Source organism: Megalobrama amblycephala, linkage group LG8 (assembly GCF_018812025.1).
Source record: "Megalobrama amblycephala isolate DHTTF-2021 linkage group LG8, ASM1881202v1, whole genome shotgun sequence".
NCBI classification, from domain to species: domain Eukaryota; kingdom Metazoa; phylum Chordata; class Actinopteri; order Cypriniformes; family Xenocyprididae; genus Megalobrama; species Megalobrama amblycephala.
The window spans coordinates 23369616-23389614 of NC_063051.1; the positions used below are offsets into that span (position 1 = coordinate 23369616).

At 36.2% G+C, this 19999-nt stretch overlaps 1 protein-coding gene across 1 annotated transcript; it reads right to left on the reverse strand.

Moving 5' to 3' along the window:
- Positions 1 to 461: 461 nt before the first annotated feature.
- Positions 462 to 19622, reverse strand: zgc:123305. Its single transcript, XM_048200133.1, has 20 exons — positions 19472 to 19622; positions 14987 to 15187; positions 13842 to 13937; positions 13508 to 13743; positions 12309 to 12416; positions 11216 to 11321; positions 10245 to 11022; positions 10073 to 10166; positions 8898 to 9091; positions 8547 to 8640; positions 8084 to 8153; positions 7914 to 8006; positions 7646 to 7719; positions 6884 to 7007; positions 5093 to 5241; positions 4916 to 5002; positions 2126 to 2278; positions 1529 to 1643; positions 1344 to 1447; positions 462 to 1212 (listed from the first exon to the last, which is right to left on the reverse strand). Exons 2-20 carry the CDS (start codon positions 15176 to 15178, stop codon positions 1068 to 1070), a joined length of 3012 nt encoding a protein of 1003 aa, XP_048056090.1. The 5' UTR covers positions 15179 to 15187; positions 19472 to 19622; the 3' UTR covers positions 462 to 1067.
- Positions 19623 to 19999: the final 377 nt, after the last annotated feature.

Genomic DNA, 19999 nt, shown 5'->3' on the forward strand with positions numbered 1-19999 from the left:
ATTATAATAGATTGATAAATATGTTTTAACACAGTAATAAAAATATAAACATAAATAAATATTTTTGGACGGGAACTTTTATACACACACACACACACACACACACACACACACACACACGCACACGTATTTATATAGAATCTAACATATTACAATATCTTTAATCTATTTTGGTCAAAGAGATTCTAACTAAAAAATAACCCTAATGTGTGTATTTAACATTAATTATTTAAATATTATTATTTGAACAAGTTTTTGGTTGATGTTTCCCTCTTTATAACCGGAGTTCAAAGTTTGGAATAATTCCTTATCCTTCCTATACAGAATGCAAAATTAAAAAAATTTGTGTCACAGATCTTAGTTCTTAAAATCAGCATGTCAAAAGTGTCTAATTTCCAGCATGGATTCATGCATTCTTTGCACGGTACATTAAGATTTGAACAAATAAATGAGCAAGTAAGGCTTACTGAATTTTCAAATGTCACTCAGTGATGTTTTTATTTTCAATGTTTTTTTTTTTAAATACAATAAATGCCAAATACATATAGATTGTCTTTGCTCAATTTGAATGCTCTAAATAAATAGAAATACAATTTAGTTTCAAGTAAAGTATTTTCCAATAAAACAAATTCACACTCTTACAGTAACCACTCAAATAAAGCAATTGTATAAAAAAAATAATAAAAAATACAAATAAAAATTCGTCATAGGCCATTATTTTGGAGAAGTTGAAATGAACATACATTCATGAGAATCCCAGCTCAGTATTATAGTAATAGTGAAGGCACACAGCGGCTTTAACACAGATTCATGAGATTTGTTAGTGGGGTCAAAAAACATTTCTGATGAAGAAAAGATGCTTAGTATAGTGTTATAGCATTACGATTGCACGTATCATGCTGTGTTTGTGTAGATCCACAGGCTTGCTTGTGTGTGTGTGTGTACATCTCCAGTTTAAATGCACAGACACATTCGGCTCTATATAAAGAAGAAATGTTGAGAAAGAGGTATAACTGATTGACACTGAGAGATGATTGGTGTGGAGTTAAACCAGAAGGATGATGTGTCTAGATCAGATCAGCGAGGTCCAGCGGAGGCAACGGCTCCCTCCAGAATGAGAAATGGCTGAACTCAGGACAGTCGAAGGATGTGGTTGGATCTTTACAGATGAAGGGGAAGAAGTGATCCACCAGCTCGCTGAGATGAGAGTAGCTGAAACACACACAAACACACACACACACACACACACACAATGCCAGTCAAACAAAATTATTTTTTTTATTTGTGAATATTATCAATGAAAAAAAGCGAGTAAGTGTGTGTGTGTGCAAGATGTGACTTACGAGGACTTGTTTGCTTTGGTCTTTTCTTGTATTAGTTCTCCTTTCGGGTTGACAGTGAATATGTGAGTCTCGGGCACACCAACCTCCTTATATGCATATGCATCCTAGACATAGATGTAAAATATGGTCAGGCTCTCCCATAATTCCTTGGAAATGCATGTTTGTAATATTACAGAAACCCTCACGTTAGTTCTGTTGCCGAAGGCAGCGTAGAAGGGCTGTCTGATGGGACTGAACAGATCTCTGATATCAGTGAGACAGGCGATCTTAAACACCTCTGGCTTCTTCTCAATCACCTCCCTGAGAAACACACACAAAGAATTACATTAACAGTAGTCTCAGCCTCGATATCATCTGGGCAGTAATCTGTAAAGTGGACTTTAAGGTTCTGGCAACATGAGACTACATTAAAGTCACCATGAAATCAAAATTGACAATTCTAATTTTTTTATGTAATGTTGCACTATTTATCCTTGCACGCCATTATTTCTTTAAATTCATGTTCCTCGTAATCTTGAAATAAAATAACTTCCCCTCCCTCTTGCAGCGACATCTCTTCTCTGATGACGAGGGCGGGGCAACCTGTCACTCACATGAGATCCACCAATAGCAAACCACAACCATCCAATCAATTGGACAAAATCAAGCCCCGCCCTACATTTGTTCTTGTTCCAGAAGCCACTTCACTCAGATATATGTCACAATAGGGAAGAAAAGACAAGCTCATCTTCCATTTCATGGCGACTTTAACAGTAACACAGCCCTCTTTTCTATGTGCTCACCTGTGTAATGCAGAAAACAGGCTGCTGGGAGCCAGTAGCACTGGTCCTTTGGGTAGGACAGTTCCTCTATCATTGACCCACTGTAAGTAACCCTTAGTGATGTCTGCCATGCCTATAGCTCGAGCCGAACAGTACAGGAACTTATAACCATTCCTGCAAGAGAAGAACGAAATCATAAATTGATAAATACACCAGCATTCAAAAGCTTGAGGTTCGGTAAGATTTTTAAAATGTTTTTGAATGAAATCTCTTCTGCTCACAAAGTCTGCATTTATTTGATCAATACATTGAAATATTATTACAATCTAAAATAGCCATTTTCTATGTCAATATTTTGTAAAATATAATTTGTTCCTGTGTTCAAAGCTGAATTTTTAGCATCATAACTCCAGTCTTTAGTGTCACATGATCCTTCAGAAATCATTCTAATATGCTGATTTGCTGCTCAAGAAACATTTCTGATTATTATCAATGTTGAAAACAGTTGTGCTGCTTCATATTTTGTGGAAACCTAGCATTTATTTGAAATAGAAATCTTTTGTAATCTTATAATTGTATTTACTGTCACTTTTGATTAATTTAAAGGGTTAGTTCACCCAAAAATTAAAATTCTGTCATTTATTACTCACCCTCATGCCGTTCCACACCCGTAAGACCCGTTAATCTTCGGAACACAAATTAAGATATTTTAGTTGAAATCTGATGGCTCCGTGAGAATACGAGAATATTTTTGGTGCGCCAAAAAAAAAAACGACTTATGTAGAGATGGTTTCAAAACACTGCTTCAGGAAGCATCGGACCACAAAGAATCAGTGTATCGAATCTGCTATTCGGAGCGCCAAAGTCACGTGATTTCAGCCGTTGGCAGTTTGACCCGCGATCTGAATTATGATTTGATACACTGATTCATTATGCTCCGATGCTTCCTGAAGCAGTGTTTTGAAATTGGCCATCACTAAATAAGTCATTATTTTGTTTTTTTTGGTGCACCAAAAATATTTTCGTCACTTTGTAATATTAATATTGAACCACTGTACTCACATGAACTGATTTAAATATGTTTTTAGTACCTTTATGGATCTTGAGAAAGGAAATGTCATTGCTCCCTCTGAAGGCCTCACTGAGCCATCGGATTTCAACTAAAATATCTTAATTTGTGTTCCGAAGATTAACGAAGGTCTTACGGGTGTGGAACGGCATGAGGGTGAGTAATAAATGACAGAATTTTCATTTTTGGGTGAACTAATCCTTTAATGCATCCTAGCTGAATAAAAGTATTAATTGGGCTGTCAATATATCAATTATATAATGCATTTCACACCATGCATTTAAAACAGCTTAACAGGCCAGACCAGAACAGCAGTGTTTTTAAAACTGTTCATGCTCATGGAACAATGAAAGTGAGATGTGATATTGCAAAGCAAATTGCATGAGGGACTTTTTCAACAAATATAGTACTGTCATGACAACTCTCGGAGTGTTTGGTGTGATAACGGAGATGACAATATTGATATGTTTGGTCTTGGTGGAATAGATCTGTTACACTGCTGCTGCTGTTATTGTTTCTGCTGCAGATCAAGTGCAGGTCTTGCTACTGCTAATACACACACAACACACAGCTGTGAACAAGTAAGATATGCTGCTGCTGTGCAAAAGCATACATGAATTACCTGTAGCAGATCTATACAGGTGGAGCTGGGGAAGGTGGAGGGTTTCTGAAAGTGTGCTGCAACTGCTACAGCAAATGCAGACCAATCAAGCTCATTGGCTACTGATACAGCAGTAATCAATCAGCTGTGCCATATAGAGAATGATGTGATTGCTGGCAGATTGTGTAAAGGACCTATCAGCCTGCGCCATCTAGAGTAACTTTGTATATATGCATTTAATATAATTAATTAACCGGCATGTCCTTATTTCTAGTGCATCTCAGGGAAAAAAAACGTTAAAAACTTATTAAAGTGTGCTATGACACCTTTAAAATATTTGTATTGCTGCAGCTTTAAAGGTCCCATTTTTCGTGTTTTTTTGAAGCTTTGATTGTTTATAGTGTGCAATATAACATGTGTTCATGTTTCGCGTGTAAAAAAAACTGTATTTTTCACATAATTTACTTATCTGTATACCGCTGTTTCCACTGTCATAAAAACGGGCTGATGACTTGCTTGTTCTATGAACTCCGTCCAGAAATACGTAACGAGTTCTGATTGTGCCAGCGGTTCCTGTGTTGTGATTCGACAGCAGCTTAGCGAACCTTGCCCGGAAAGGTCACGCCTCTTACCATAACGTGGAGATGCATGCGCTCAGTGTTATTGTAAACATGTCTTTAATTTTACCCTATCAATTTGAGCCGGAATCAGACCCGGTGATTGGACTGCGGGATGAAAATAACAGCGTTTCGACGACATGGCGACAAACACACTCTACAAACGCAGCTCTTGTGTATTCCTGTGGGCGGAGGTTAGTCAAAAACTGTTTTAGTGACGTCATTAAAGAAGGAAGTAGAGGGATGTAGTCCAAACTAGCCGTTTGATGTAGGCGACTTCTGTTAAATAAAATATCTCGCTTGCCATTGAACTTTGAGCTTTAAAATTTTACAGATTTTATTCATACTCTAACAACAACATTACACACTAACTAAAGTTTGAAACATGGGATCATGAAGAACGGGACCTTTAAATAGTTTCTGTATCTATTAAAACTATTATAAAAATCAAACATGATTATAGTGAACTACAAATTTTTTATCAAAATCAGAAACTTGTGAATTGAACCTTGTGTGTTTCTTACTGATGTATTTTGTGATATAGTTTGGCGATGCCATGATGAGTCCAGTCTTTCCCCAGCTGCGGTAAAATGTGACCCAGTGCGTCTGACCTGATACCGTGAGAAAGGTGAACAACTGTTAGCATAATGTACACAGTAACTTGAAATCCTGCAGAGGCTCAGACAAACACACAGACTCACTTAGTGATGGTTCCATCGATGTCTGAGATGATGATTTTGTCATCATAGTTCCACAGGTAAATGGCAGCTTCACAGCGGCAGGTTCCCTGATACTGCGTGGTCACACTGAACACAACATTATTGGCCCCTTCACGCAGATTTAGACTCTCCTGCCACACACAACAAAATAAATAAAATTTAAAATTCATACAAGTCATTACACATCTAGTTTATTAAAGAGGCCATATTATACCCTTTTGCAAAGTCTTGATTTAGATTTTTGGGCTCTACTAAAACAGGTTTTCATGCTTGAATGTTCAAAAAACACATTATTTTTTCCCATATTTAACATTGTTGCAGCTCCTTTCTTCCCAGTCTGTCAGTAACACTCTGTTTAGTTCCTGTCTGTATGAAGCCCCTTCTTCTGAAAAGCACAATGTGCTCTGATTGGTCGGCTGGACCAGTGTGTTGTGATTGGTGCTGACGCTTCAAGCGTGTTTGGGAAATGTCCCGCCCCTTACCATAACTGTGAGTTTCAACACTCGACTAACTATCTTAACCCTTTATTTTGCATATGCCTTGGGCGGGAATTAAAATTTAAGTAAGGAATATTGTGACGTGTTCATTCCCAGAAGAAAACTCGAGACTACAACGGAGACGTTTCAGGGAGTTCAGAAACAGTTCACACTGATATAGAGAATAACTCCCGCTGGAGGGACTTTGTGCTTTGGAAATTTGCAGAGCTAATTTAGTTAAAACACCAAAATTACACACTAAAGACAGTTGAACATGGATAAAAGCATAATAGGTCCTCTTTAATAAATAACTGTTCAGTATGAAATGTCCAGGTAGTATTGAGACATTTTCATGACATTCACATTAACTACATTTTCAACCCAAATTGTCATTATTGTAATGCAACAAACCCTCTCATTACTGTAATACAGTCATGAAAATTAATATTAAAGGTCCCGTTTTACGTGGTTTTTTGAAGCTTTGATTGTGTTTATAGTGTGCAAAATAACATGTGTTCATGTTTCGCGTGTAAAAAAACACAGTATTTTTCACATAATTTACTTATCTGTATACCGCTGTTTCCACTGTCATAAAAACGGGCTGATGACTTGCTTGTTCTATGAAGTCCGTCCTTCAGAAATACGTAACGAGTTCTGATTGTGCCAGCGGTTCCTGTGTTGTGATTCGACAGCTCTGAGCGCACGTGCCCGGAAAAGTCACGCCTCTTACCATAACGTGGAGATGCATGCGCTCAGTGTTATTGTAAACATATCTTTAATTTTACCCTATCAATTTGAGCCGGAATCAGACCCGGTGATTGGACTGCGGGATAAAAATAACAGCGTTTCGACGACATGGCGACAAACACACTCTACAAACGCAACTCTTGTGAATTCCTGTGGGCGGAGGTTAGTCAAAAAACTGTTTTAGTGACGTCATTAAAGAAGGAAGTAGAGGGATGTAGTCCAAACTGGCCGTTCGATGTAGGCGACTTCTGTTAAATAAAATATCTCGCTTGGCATTGAACTTTGAGCTTTAAAATTTTACAGATTTTATTTATACTCCAACAACAACATTACATACTAACTAAAGTTTGAAACATGGGATCACAAAGAACGGGGCCTTTAATGGCATTTATTTACATTTAAAATAGTATTTCTTATTTCTATCTTTTGATTCTGAGGTGCAATGTTTCAATTTATTTCCAAATTGTAGAAAGTCCAGTTGCTCCTGACTAATCTTTACCACTCAAACGATATTGATAACGATGATGACATTGTTAGATGTGATTCTTACGATCTGTTCGGAGGTCAACCGGAGGGACTTGCGATACATCTGACTGATGCACTGCGCTGTGTTCAACGTCTCACTCTTCATGGAGAGAGAACCATCCTCATCGCTCGAGAGTTCAACAGAACTCCTGTGCACAACAAATAACAAACAAAAAACAGCAATTATTGACTTTACTGTCAAAGATAAAATAAGCAATGCACATTCACACAAGTCAGCCAATAGTGTTGATAATACTGACTTTCATAATGTTTAACTGAAGAAAGAGTCAGTATGTCAAAGGTTAAGAGCTCTCTGAACAGGAGAGGAAGCCCATTTATTTACATGGTGCTTTCGTACCAAACTTACTTACAAAATTATGCAATATTATAAAAAGGTTGCACGATTGAGTGTGAGAAGAACTTGCTGTGATGTGGTGCACAGATGCATTCAATTTAAAGGTGTTTTCAGCAAGTTTTGATTATATTTAATTCATTTTTATTTGTCCTGTATTTTTTGGACTGTATACTGAAAACTGTTGGCGTGGATGCTTTAAGTTTGGTTATTAACTTCTGTCGCTTTTGTTTTGTTCCTTTGCATCCTTTTTTGTCTCATATGACACACATAAAAAAGACATTTTTTGATTTAATCCCAACACATTTTCATGCATTGTTGGTGGTTTGTGATGGTGCATGGCTAGAGGAGGATTTGTCAAACGCCCTTCTCAATTATTCGTGTCAAATTATGTCCATATGTAATATTCTGCATGCATGCAAACACACATCTTACTTCAGTGAAGAGGGTCCAGCGATAGCGGCAGATGCTTCAAGCTGAATCCCTTCTGAGTCAGGTTTTGTGTTTCCCTAACATTTGAAAAATATTCAAAATTAATGTGCAATGCAGTATTAGAGATAGTCAGGCACAGTCAGCAGATGTTACGATTATCAGTCTCTTAAAGGGGAAATTGCACAATCATCTCAGAGTTGCTCGTTTCAGTTACAAACAATTTCTTTACTGTTAGATTCTGTTAGTTCAATGAAATGGACTCAGTTTTTACCGCAATATTGTTCAAATTTTTCCTCCTCCAGGAGAACCACCAGCGGCCAGACTTCTTCGGCATCTTATCTTTGACTAGTTGGTCAATGGTGCTCTAAAACAACAAAAAAGTCATTATCCGTGAATGATTAGTCATTTAAGCACTGATCAAGGACCTCTGAGTCAACCTACCTTTGGTAAAGTCTTCTGGAAAGCCTGAACTGACAGAATCATTGGTGCAGCAACGGCCCAGTTATAATACCTGAAACAAATCAACCGCAAAGCTAAAACAAAATCCATATTATAATATTATCAAACTGCAGATGTGATAAAGACCATTATGAAACATAAAAACCTCTGGCTCTAAAATCTGATTGTATAAGCCATGTCTAATCCCTAAAACAGCAGATATATGTGACTTCACCTCAGTTTAATTCAACAAACCAACAGTTAGGCTTACTATATTACTATATCAATACTAACATTTTATCGTTGTAGCACACAATATCTTGTGGCTTCTTATTGCTAAATAAATAAGCATTACACATACTATCTATATTGAAACAAGTATTTTCTGTAAAGCAGCTTTGAAACAATATGTATTGTGAAAAGTGCTATACAAATAAACTTGAATTGAAGTGAAAATTTAACTAACTTTGAGTTGATGCATATGACCAGATTTGGGTCTTCAATTATTCCAGGGTTGTTGACAAAGTCTTGAAACTTGACAAGATGCTCCGTGAACTTCTCTGCAACACACGCACAAAAAGTTCAAAAAGACATCAGCTTAATGCTTCTTTTTTTGTCTTTGCTGAAAATAAAATGCTGCATGAAACAACAAAATCACAGCCAAACAGAATACATTTGATGTTTAATATACGGTTATTCAAAGCAGGAGTGTGGACCAATAAGATTTCACTGTGGGTGGAGCTACACAGCACAATGCAACAAAAGCAGAAACTAAGCAACCAACAAAAATGTCTCGCATGTCTGTCTCGCTCTTTACCTTTACTGATTTGACTGATGTCTCCTCTCCCACACAGAGACATGGTCACGTCCAGCGAGTCTGTCGTAGAGTCAGACAGATACTCCGTACCGCTGTCTGCATTGGTGCTGCCCAGTGACTGAGGGGACAGCTGACCTGAGGGAGGAGACGGATCGGGCGGATGGGTTGAGCGGGGATCCGAAGACTCTGCCTCGCTGAAAAGACAGAGGGAGGAATTTAAAAAGAGACACACCTACTCTTTCTTATACTCTTTTCCAAATTTAAAATAATAGTCAAGTCATCAACAACTACCGCAGAACAGACGGAACCACCACAGACCACAAAATTCACATTAAAAGATGTTCAATATGGCTTTTTCAGTGACAGATTCGTAAAGTGGACTCCAATATTGAAAGTTGGTCATATCTTTGATGTAGAGCAATTCTGCAATGTTGTGTGAATTTGGAGTCTCTCTGTTGTTGGATGAAGTATTGTTTGGATAATTACTCAATATTTTAAATAACAGTGATTCAAAAACAATGATGAAAATATATTTGTGACTATACTGATCACAAAATAACTTTGCATAAATATATAAAAAACTAAAATGATTGATTTGTTAATAAAAATAATATACCCAATTAATATTATATTTTATTGTATTATTATTAGTAGTAATAATACACTCAAATATTATATTTTATTTTTTTGCTATTATTATTATTATTTTATTACTAATTATAATATAATATTAATAATATACTCAATGAATATTATATTTTTGTAGTCTATCATTTAGTTATTGTGTCAAAAAGCAAAAAAAAAACAAAATAGTTTTATTTTATTTTGGATTAATTATTATTTTGCTAATAATAATAATAATATACTTGATGAATATTATATTTTTGTTGTTGTAGTCTATCATTTAGTTATTGTGTCAAAAAACTGAAATAAAACAATAAAACAAAACAATAAAATAGTTTTATTTTACTTTGGATTTATTATTATTATTGCTAATAAAACTACTACTAATAATAATATGCTTGATGAATATTATATTTTTATTGTTGTAGTACAGCAAAAATTTAGTTATTGTGTCAAAAAGCAGCATAAATAAAACAAATCAAATAAATCAATAACACAGTTTTATTTTATTATCTTATCTGTTATGCATATTGCTTACTGAATCTTCTAACCTTTTGGGAAAATAGAGGGCAGCGACTTCAGGATTAAGACTGGAGAGGTCATCTAGATAGATATCAGACGGTCCCAAATGTTGACTCCGCTTGACTAGGAAGAACACATACAGGTAAAATGTTTCACATCGTTTTCAAGCATTGAATTAGTACAGATAATGTAATCCACTACCTTTCCTCTTGTCCTGAGAGTCTGTCGCTTTAGAGGAGGACTCAAGAACCGTCTGATCCTCTGATTGGATTATGGACTCCAGAGCTGGCATCACTTTAGCGTCATCAGCGTTCTGATTGGTCTGTAAAACCTCTAAACCCTCCTCTGAGTCTCCCGTCCTGAGTGTCAGTTTTTCCGCAGAGCTTTGGTGTTTCGGTAAAACCGTGATTGTGTCTGCTGAGTTTATCTCTGTTTCTGCTTCTAAAACCTTTGATTCAGTCTCACTGAACGTGACATGGGAAATGGTTTGGATTTTGGAGACGACCGAGATGTTTTTCTCATCACAGGTCTCTTGGCTTTCTATGTCAGAATCTAAACTACCTGCATTGTTGACAGCACTGGTCCTGTGGATTGTATTAGCAGAGCTAGTTTTATCATACGTCTTAGTTTCATTGTCTGTGCTGCTAACAGTTTTAGCTGTTAAGCCTCCAGTCTCTTTGTTTTCCAGTGTGGTCAAGCAGTCGTCTGTGGACTGAAAGGCCACTACATGTGTTTCGGTGACCTTGACGTTCAGTTGTGTGTTAATCGATGAAGAAAGCACTTCATGAGAGTAATCTGAAGGAATAGGGCTGGTCGTACCAATCTGAGGTTCTGGTCTCACCAGAGTCACCGTCGCTGTAGAGTCAGTGGCGTCCACATCAAAAGATCTTTGTCGATGGATCGTGCGGAAGTGGGAGTGGTCAGAGGGCGTAATGGGTGATAGCAGCAAATCAGATTCATCCCTCTCTGCCTGACACACCTACATAAACAAAGAAATCTTTTGTAACAATGCACATGCAACCATCACAGATATTCTTCAGAAAATGTTCTAAAACAGCCTTGTCCAGGAACAAACCTAGGTAGGTAGCTCACTTGGCTTTGAAACATTCTGACATTTTGGACTTTACCTGCGATGAAAGCTACACATGCAATAGTTCAATACAGCACTGTACCTTGGGAAAAGCTCCCCAGTTCCACTGCATCTGAGGTCCTAAAGACTCCTGCGGCTTGCATAGCTCTGAATCACTCTTAGGAGAAGAGGGCCGACTGTAGAACACACTACAGACAGAGACAACAATGTAGGCAGAGCTGTGCGTTTAGATACTCGTAATATGAACAGAGAAAGTTAACATAACTTTGAAGATGTTTAAAGGTGCCCTAGATTCAAAAATTGAATTTATTTCGGCATAGTTAAATAACAAGAGTTCAGTACATGGAAAATACATACAGTGAGTCTCAAACTCCATTGTTTCCTCATTCTTATATAAATCTCATTTGTTTAAAAGACCTCCGAAGAACAGGCGAATCTCAACATAACACCGACTGTTACGTAACAGTCGGGGTGTACGCCCCCAATATTTGCATATGCCAGCCCATGTTCCCAACATTATGAAAGGCATTACACAAGGGCAGAACGTCTGTATGTGCACAGCTGAATCAACAGACTAAGTAAGCAAGCAAGCAAGGACAATAGCAAAAAATGGCAGATGGAGCAATAATAACTGACATGATTCATGATAACATGATATTTGTAAATTGTCTTTCTAAATGTTTTGTTAGCATGTTGCTAATGTACTGTTAAATGTGGTTAAAGTTACCATCGTTTCTTACTGTATTCACGGAGACAAGAGCTGTCGCTATTTTCATTTTTAAACACTTGCAGTCTGTATAATTCATAAACAACTTAATTCTTTATAAATCTCTCCAACAGTGTAGCATAAGCCGTTAGCCATGGAGCATAGCCTCAAACTCATTCAGAATCAACGTAAACATCAAAATAAATACTGTACTTACGCGATTAGACATGCTGCATGACGAACACTTTGTAAAGATCCATTTTGAGGGTTATATTAGCTGTTTGAACTTTTTTTATGTTGTTTAAGGCAAGCGCGAGCTCTTCCTCATTTCTAATTATGCCCCAAAATAGGCAGTTAAAAAAATGAATTAAAAAATCTATGGGGTATTTTGAGCTGAAACTTCACAGACACATTCAGACACATTTTTTTTTTTTGAAAAAGTAGGGCACCTTTAAGGATATATAAGTACCTCTCATTAATAGAACACTCTCCATCAGAGTGAGGATGAACATCTCTGCTCTGGGCCTCAGGCGGTTCCTCGCAGGGTTCCTCTGACATCGAGAAGTATATAGACTTACTGTAGAGAGTAAAAACACAAACCATCAGTCATCTAATATAAATGTAAAACATTATCAAAGACAAGTAACAGTAGTTTTTAAGTAGAGGCATTGAATAAAGTAATGTAAAATAACACTGGATAGTCTTCACTGTATAAATGAAACATAGATTAATCCTTATTAAAATTTCAAAAGTTATTCAGTCAAGGGCAGTGAGTGATTTTTTCTTTGTCCTGTTTATTGTTTGATTAATAATTAAAAACAGACAGCAGCAGAAATATTAGGCTGCTGTCACTTTAAGACCCAATGCATGGACTGTGTTTACTAGGATAACTTTGCAGAGACTTATTTATTTTTTTTTTTTACATAATTTTAGTGTGAATATTCAAGCACAAGAAGACGTGAAACAGCTGATTTCAGTATTCGCACTCTGTCTGAGACGCGGCTTTCTGGGAGGGCGCTTCAGATGTGTGTGAACACTAAACTTCCCAGCACGTAAGTAACAAATTGAGTTCCCTTTTGCGTCTTCTTGCGCTTGAATATTCAAATTGACAAGGCTCAAACATTGCAGCACTGGCCTGTCAAATGTCCCAAGCGTCGTTCATGTCAGGTTTATGTCATGTTCTCACAACATCGCATTGTTAGAATTCATAAAAATGTTACCGGGCAACTGGCAATTGACACCGTTTCATATACTGATTTTTACTAGCATTTGCCGCTTGGGCAATTTAGGGCCCTGGTTTATATGTAGAGTTGTAAGTTTTAAACTTTATTTTACAGTATTTGCTATTTCAATGTACTTACCCATGAAAGTACTGAGTAATGTAAGGCAACTACCCAGGTATTATCCAGTTAGTGTCATTACTACAATATGTACTTAGTATGTGCATGTGAAACGGGACTGTAATATAAAGTGCTACCGAGTTATGCTTCAACTAAGTTTAATTAGTGCGTAAGTTGTAACTTAGTGCCCATTTACTTTAAAACTAGGCTGTAATTTATACACAGCTGGTGCAACTATGAAATAAACAGCTACCAATCGTACTTCTTTCTGACAGTTTCAGAAATTTCTGGAAAAGTAAATGTACAATAACCTTAGTAAACATCTAACCTGGCGGCCAAAAGTGACTCCTCCTTTAGGACATCCTGGTCTAGACTTTCTCCTTTCTCGTCCGAGGAGGAACTAGCATCCTCACGCAGATGGTTGTCTGAACGCGCCCGTTTCCTGCGGCGTTTTTTGCGACGGCTGGAGGAAGACGTGACACCGCAGGAAGACTCAGTCGCCTCAGACACTTCTGGAACATCAGTGGGGATGGGAGAGGTGCAGAGATGAGCGGGAACCCTCGTCTGAGATGGACACAGAGAAAGTATTGTGAAAACCAAAGCAGAACATTAAACGAGAGATTAGTGATCTCGCAGGACAAACTCGCATCATCTGGACAGACCTCAAAATCCTCGTTCTCCTCCACGAAGAACGCCTCTCCATTATCTCCCAGCTTCATATGCAGGCTCACAGGCTCGCCATTGATCTCAATATCCACCTGTGGAAGGACGAATACAGAGGTTATGTGACCTGAACAAGGATCTGGATGAATATTTAGAAATATGGATTCTGAAAACCAACCAATTAATGACAAAAATAAGATTTTCTTCTCTCGTTTGAAATAAAATGATGTGCTATGTAGACATACTCAAACCTCAATCATTATTATCCTTGAGCTCATTAACGTATGAATGCCCCAAATGTACATTTCAGTACATAGAATGAAGCATGCCAATAGGCAGAGGTCTTTTAGAGGTACAGAAGCAAAAAAGCATGTTTAATAGGTTAGAGAGTGGAAATGGCCATGAAAATCTTTGACAAACTTAAAAAAACCTAAAACCTAAAACAACCTAAAAAAAAATGCTACAAGCATTTTAAATAAAAAACAAACAAACAAACAAACAAAAAAGTAAAATGCTAGGAAAATAATATTGCTGAATGAAATTATGCATGGCATTAAATTTGCTGTAAAATAAAAAAAAAGTTAAATTAAGTTAAATTTTAATGAAATTAAATGAAATGCCATTGCTGTTAACTGAAAATATAACTCATTAAATTAATAAAAAAAAGGTTCATTTAAATTGGGTTTAATTAGGTTAAATTAAGTTAAATGTGAATGAAAATATAACTGTCATTAAATATGCTTTAAAAAAAAATACATAATAAATAAATAAATAGTTACATTTAAAATTAAATGAAATGCCACTGCTTTTAAATTAAAATATGACTGTCATCACTATCTAGCAAAATGTGTTACACCTTTAATATGAGAACTTCTGGGTAGTTATTTTCACTCTGTTTTTGAATCGCTTGTACATCTTGAAATCTATTTCCTGCTAACAAGATTCTCAACCCATGTTCTGGTTTTAAAGGTTAGTTAGTTCTAAGAAAGAGGAACATTTTGTCAGACAAGCATTAGAACTTAAACTAACCGACAGATCAACCAGAAACGTTCAAAGCCGTTCAGAACACAAACACATTTTCCTCTAAATCTACACTAATAATTAGTGATGGTAGATAACTGAAGTTAACAAATTTCCAACTCACCACTTTCTCTTTGGACCGCAGGACTCCGAGTTTCCCAAAGCGTACGTGGAACGGTGAGCACTGGTAGCTGCCATCAGGCTGGCGAACCACAATGACGTCGATGCCACCAGTAAGTGTGGCCGGGTTCAGACCGCGATAAAGCTCCTTTACAGTCACAAACACTGTCTCAGCCAGCTGACCCACGTAGTTCATGGTCTGGGACTAAAGAGTAAGAGGAAAAAGAATATGAAAATGTGGCTTGTACGACTTTTAGGTCATATTTTGTTACTGACACTTAATGTACGGCTATGACCTTTGCACACAGAGCAAAAGTCTGACAGTGCGCAACATCTTTATCATCATGACATGTTGGCAGACTTGAAGTCATGCCATAACTGAAATCATTTCTTACATTTGTAAAACAGAATCTGACACAACATAAACTGAAATGTTACATATTAATTTTGGTGCATGTAAATAGGTAATATGTTCCTCATCTTTTTGGTGTTAGGACTTTTTTCTTTAGAAAAACCTGCACTTATGAATAATTCACAATAAGGATGAATTTTGGTGTTGATATTAAGAAACACCTAAACGTGTTGAAATCTCTTCAGCTCAATGCTGTCTGATTTCATGATCAGCCTGAGGAACGACATCTTTAACAGCTGCTTAAACATCTTTCTGATCCATTTTTCTTTTATATAAAGAAATATATAAATCAAGCAACAAGCTGAAATAGCAAAATGCCAGAAGATGAGCTTGAGATGTATGAGAACCAAGATTTTTGGCATTAAAAAAATCTCAAATCTGGCATTATAATATGTCAGTCTTGAGGAAAAACGTCACATAAAAATACTTTGTTTAACAAACACCATATATGACCAGACCAGACCAGACTTTTTTTATTAATAATTAGGTCATTAATGAGTAAATAGTGCAGCCTCAGCCGGTTCTGGATGACAATCAAATTAACAAACAAAAACACAAACTCATCTCAGCATTTGGATTGTGATTTTCCAAAGGCAGACGCCTATTTAGAAATCAGGGTGCCTGATGGCCGATATAAAGACATAAAAATACCACTTCATCACAGCAAATAAGACATACATGAAATTCCTGAAATTAAATGAGCACAATAATTACAGGAAAATCATAAACATTTAAAAACAGAACTGACAATACTGTCTGTAGCTGTGCGTTTTTGAGCACAATGAGAACTATCTACTAACCAGCCTGGTTTATTGGCAGAAACTAATGTTGGTTGTGTGGTTTGGTCATGTGACCTCAACATGTCAGACCTCACGAGTCAAACCACTCACATCTTTTATTAGGACGCTGATATGACACGGTTGCAGATATGAAATATGAACTTGACTGACCGTACATCATTTTAAATACATTTTTTACCCTGTAAAGCCTGAGACAAAAATAATAATCAGAAACTACTTATAGATCTTAAAATAAAAAATTAAAATTGGCGTGTTTTTGTTGAGTATCATATTTTTGATACATCAGGATTTTATGGCTCATGCAGTCTGATATAGTACGAATATGGAGCTCAAACTTGAGGGGGAAAAAAACAGCTCAATTTTATTAAGAGATGCTGATATTTATGAGATAAAATCCTGATATCTTGTAATGTAAAATCTTAACTGGCTGCTTACATTAAATGCATATAAACAATATCAGTCATCAATCTACCCCAATAATGTCTTAAGACGTTATTTAAATGCTTAGTTTTATGTTCAGAGCTCTGTAGTTTTAAAATATATAATGCAATGCAATACAATGATGATTGAGATGAACAAATAAGCCTTCCTCAAAAGCCTGATGATCATATTTGATTATCATGATTTTTCTAAAAAAATGACGGATATTCAAGTAAAAGTTGCTTCATTCCAGTGTTCATCTTAAAATACTGTATTACTAACAATATAAAAGTTATTCTTACGTTTACTTTATAAAAATCATCAAAGATTTCACAGCAGAAAGACACATGGATCATGAGCTGAAGGTGATGTTTGTACAATTTAAATGGTTTTTACTTGATAAAAAGTATGAACTGCCAATCAGACAGAAGGCATAGTAGATTGTATGCAACATGGTCTTCAGATCATGCTGGTCATTTAGAGGCCTTACAAATATCAAATATGATAGAACAGACTTTACTGTGTTAAAAATAGCTAAATTTAATGAGGAAAGAGTTCAAGGGATTTATAAATTATTAACCTGCTGTGCACTTCTCAAACATACAGAGGAAATTCTTCTGCTCGGATGATCCATGATGAGCACATACCCAGATTGATGGATGATGAAGACCTGTAAAGCCTGGAACCCTCCACCCTTCAGCTGCCATTGAGGAGTTAAAACCTCCTTCATCCTAGAGCTGAGTTCACCACTAACTATCTGGATAGATCATCCGCACCACAGAGAATTGTGTGCAGAGCTTATTTTACCTAAATTCAAGCCCTTTATTCCATCTCTCTCTGTGAACGGTGTGTGTGGAATGAACAAAGAAGGCGATACTGGTGGTTCTGAGAGAGACCCAGTACATTCAAGCGCTCGCACAACACACATCCCACCCAAACAATCACACACGCATCTACACAACATCTATCACTCGCGTCTGAAATCACACACATACTGTGACCTGGCTGCACATACAGCATTAAAAACTATTATTCCAACATTAAACCAGCTAAACATGAAAACAGCACACACACACACACACACACACACACACACACACAGTATGAAAGCCATGCCAGCAGTTTGTAACAGGCTCAGCCGTTCTTTTCATCTGCTATTGTGTGGATTTGTGTGTTTGAGAGAGAGAGAGAGAGAGAGAGAGAGAGAGAGAGAGAGAGAGAGAACAAACCGGCTGTTTAATTCTGTCAGACGACGCTCTAAATTTACAGACTGATGTGAACATTCATCCATTCAACGTCACATTAATCTTGACGATGACTCGACTCAAAACCGATGTACTGCTGTCAACGTTAAACCTTGCACAAGGGTAAGTGAGCAAGACAGCGCACCGTAACTGTCTGTCAATCTTCTTGGTGACCTTAATGACCTCTAAACAGGCCGGAATACATTAACATAGCTCAAATAACCTATCCTAGTTGCCTGGACTAAACTTTACAAGCACAAGACAAGCTCATCCATGTAGAAAAATATGTCATTAAAACTTTAATAATAAATGTATACATAGGCATAATTTATATTTGTGTCTAAAACTCATTTTAAGTAATTAAGCATAACTTTAGGTCAAAATGAGATACATAAGTTCAGTCCAAATGTTTGACTGATATGACTGAATTTACACTACCGTTCAAAAGTTTGGGGGTCAGTAAAATTTTTGAAAGTAGTCTAAGACTGCAGTTATTTAATGAAAAATACAGTAAAAACTGAAATATTTTTTACAATTTAAAATAGCTGTTTTCTATGTGAATATATGTTAAAATGTAATTTATTCCTGTGATCAAAGCTGAATTTTCAGCATCATTACTGCAGTCTTCAGTGTCACATGATCCTTCAGAAATCATTTTAATATGCTGATTTCTTATTATTATCAATTAACAGTTGTGGAAAACACTGTGAAACATTTCGTTCAGGAGTCTGTGACGAACATAAAGTTGAAAAGAATAGCATTTATTTTGAAATATATATTTTTTGCAACATTATAAATGTCTTTACTGTATTTTTTTTTTTTTTTTATCAATTTAATGCATCCTTCCCAAATAAAAGTATTATTATTATTTTTTAAATCCATCTGTCACCTCAGTTCTCAATTTGTCTGAGAAATGCCAGTCATGGCAAGTTTATCACAAGTCAAGACAATCTAAACGTATCGTGTTTGATCAGGACTGAGGACTGAGAAAGACTAACCTCAAAGAAAACCTTTTAAGATCCAAAAATCTACTTCTAAAAGTAATGGACGGGGAAACACTACAAATTTCAGGACAAATTTGAGTGAATAAATTATTTAATTCAGTGGAGGTCTAACAATTAACTACACTACGTCACTCATGAAACATGAGAAGAAACCATGTTTTTTCCCTCCTATTTTAGACGTTTAATAATACTGATTTTGTAACACTCAAATGACTTCCAGAATAAAGAGATTAATATGTCAGAAAATTCAGATAAATAAATACGTTGTTTTGTAAGACTCCGTGTAAACCGTCGAGCATCAAAGTCATACAATTTATAAATTGTTCTTAGAATTCACATACGAAGTCGTCTTAGGACATTAAGCGATTTCCTGACTTTATGTTTCTATATTATAAACACTAAAACTTAATGTAACACTTAAGCTTAATGTAACAATCCAAACACTCTTTCAAATATCTCAGAATGATGCAGTTACACTCTTCATTGAACAAAAACACAGCGTTGCACTTTATAAATACTAAACACTGATTTTAGCAGACAAAAACTGATAAACAAAACATTAAATCATAATATCATGTGAAATGATAAAGGTAATGCGAATGCTCTTACCTCAAAAACAACAGCGATTCATTAAAAACTTCCTGCACTCTAACGCCCACGTCAGCGCGTCAATCAAAAGACATCCAATGACAGGCTAGGACTCGTCTCAGGACACGCCCTCTTTCAGAGTCGCTCTGTTGACGTGTGAGTTTGTGTTCGGTTCCTCAAGTGTCAGTAAAGTACCGCTAGAGGGAGCTTATGTAATGCTTATTTATTTTTTTATGCTTATTTGTTTTTTCATTTTGTAGCGATTATTTTAATATTTATGTGATGTATGTTATTTATAATAATAATAATTCTCTAAATAAATATTCACAAAAAATAAGTTTTCGTTGTTTTTTTTTTGACATTTTCGAAAGAGTGTCACTCGTCACTCATTCTTAAAGGGATAGTTCACACACACACACACACACACACACACACACACACACACACACACACACACACACACACACACACACACACACACACACACACACAAAAAAAGAACATTCTGTCATCATTTACTGATATATACTTATATACTACATATATATA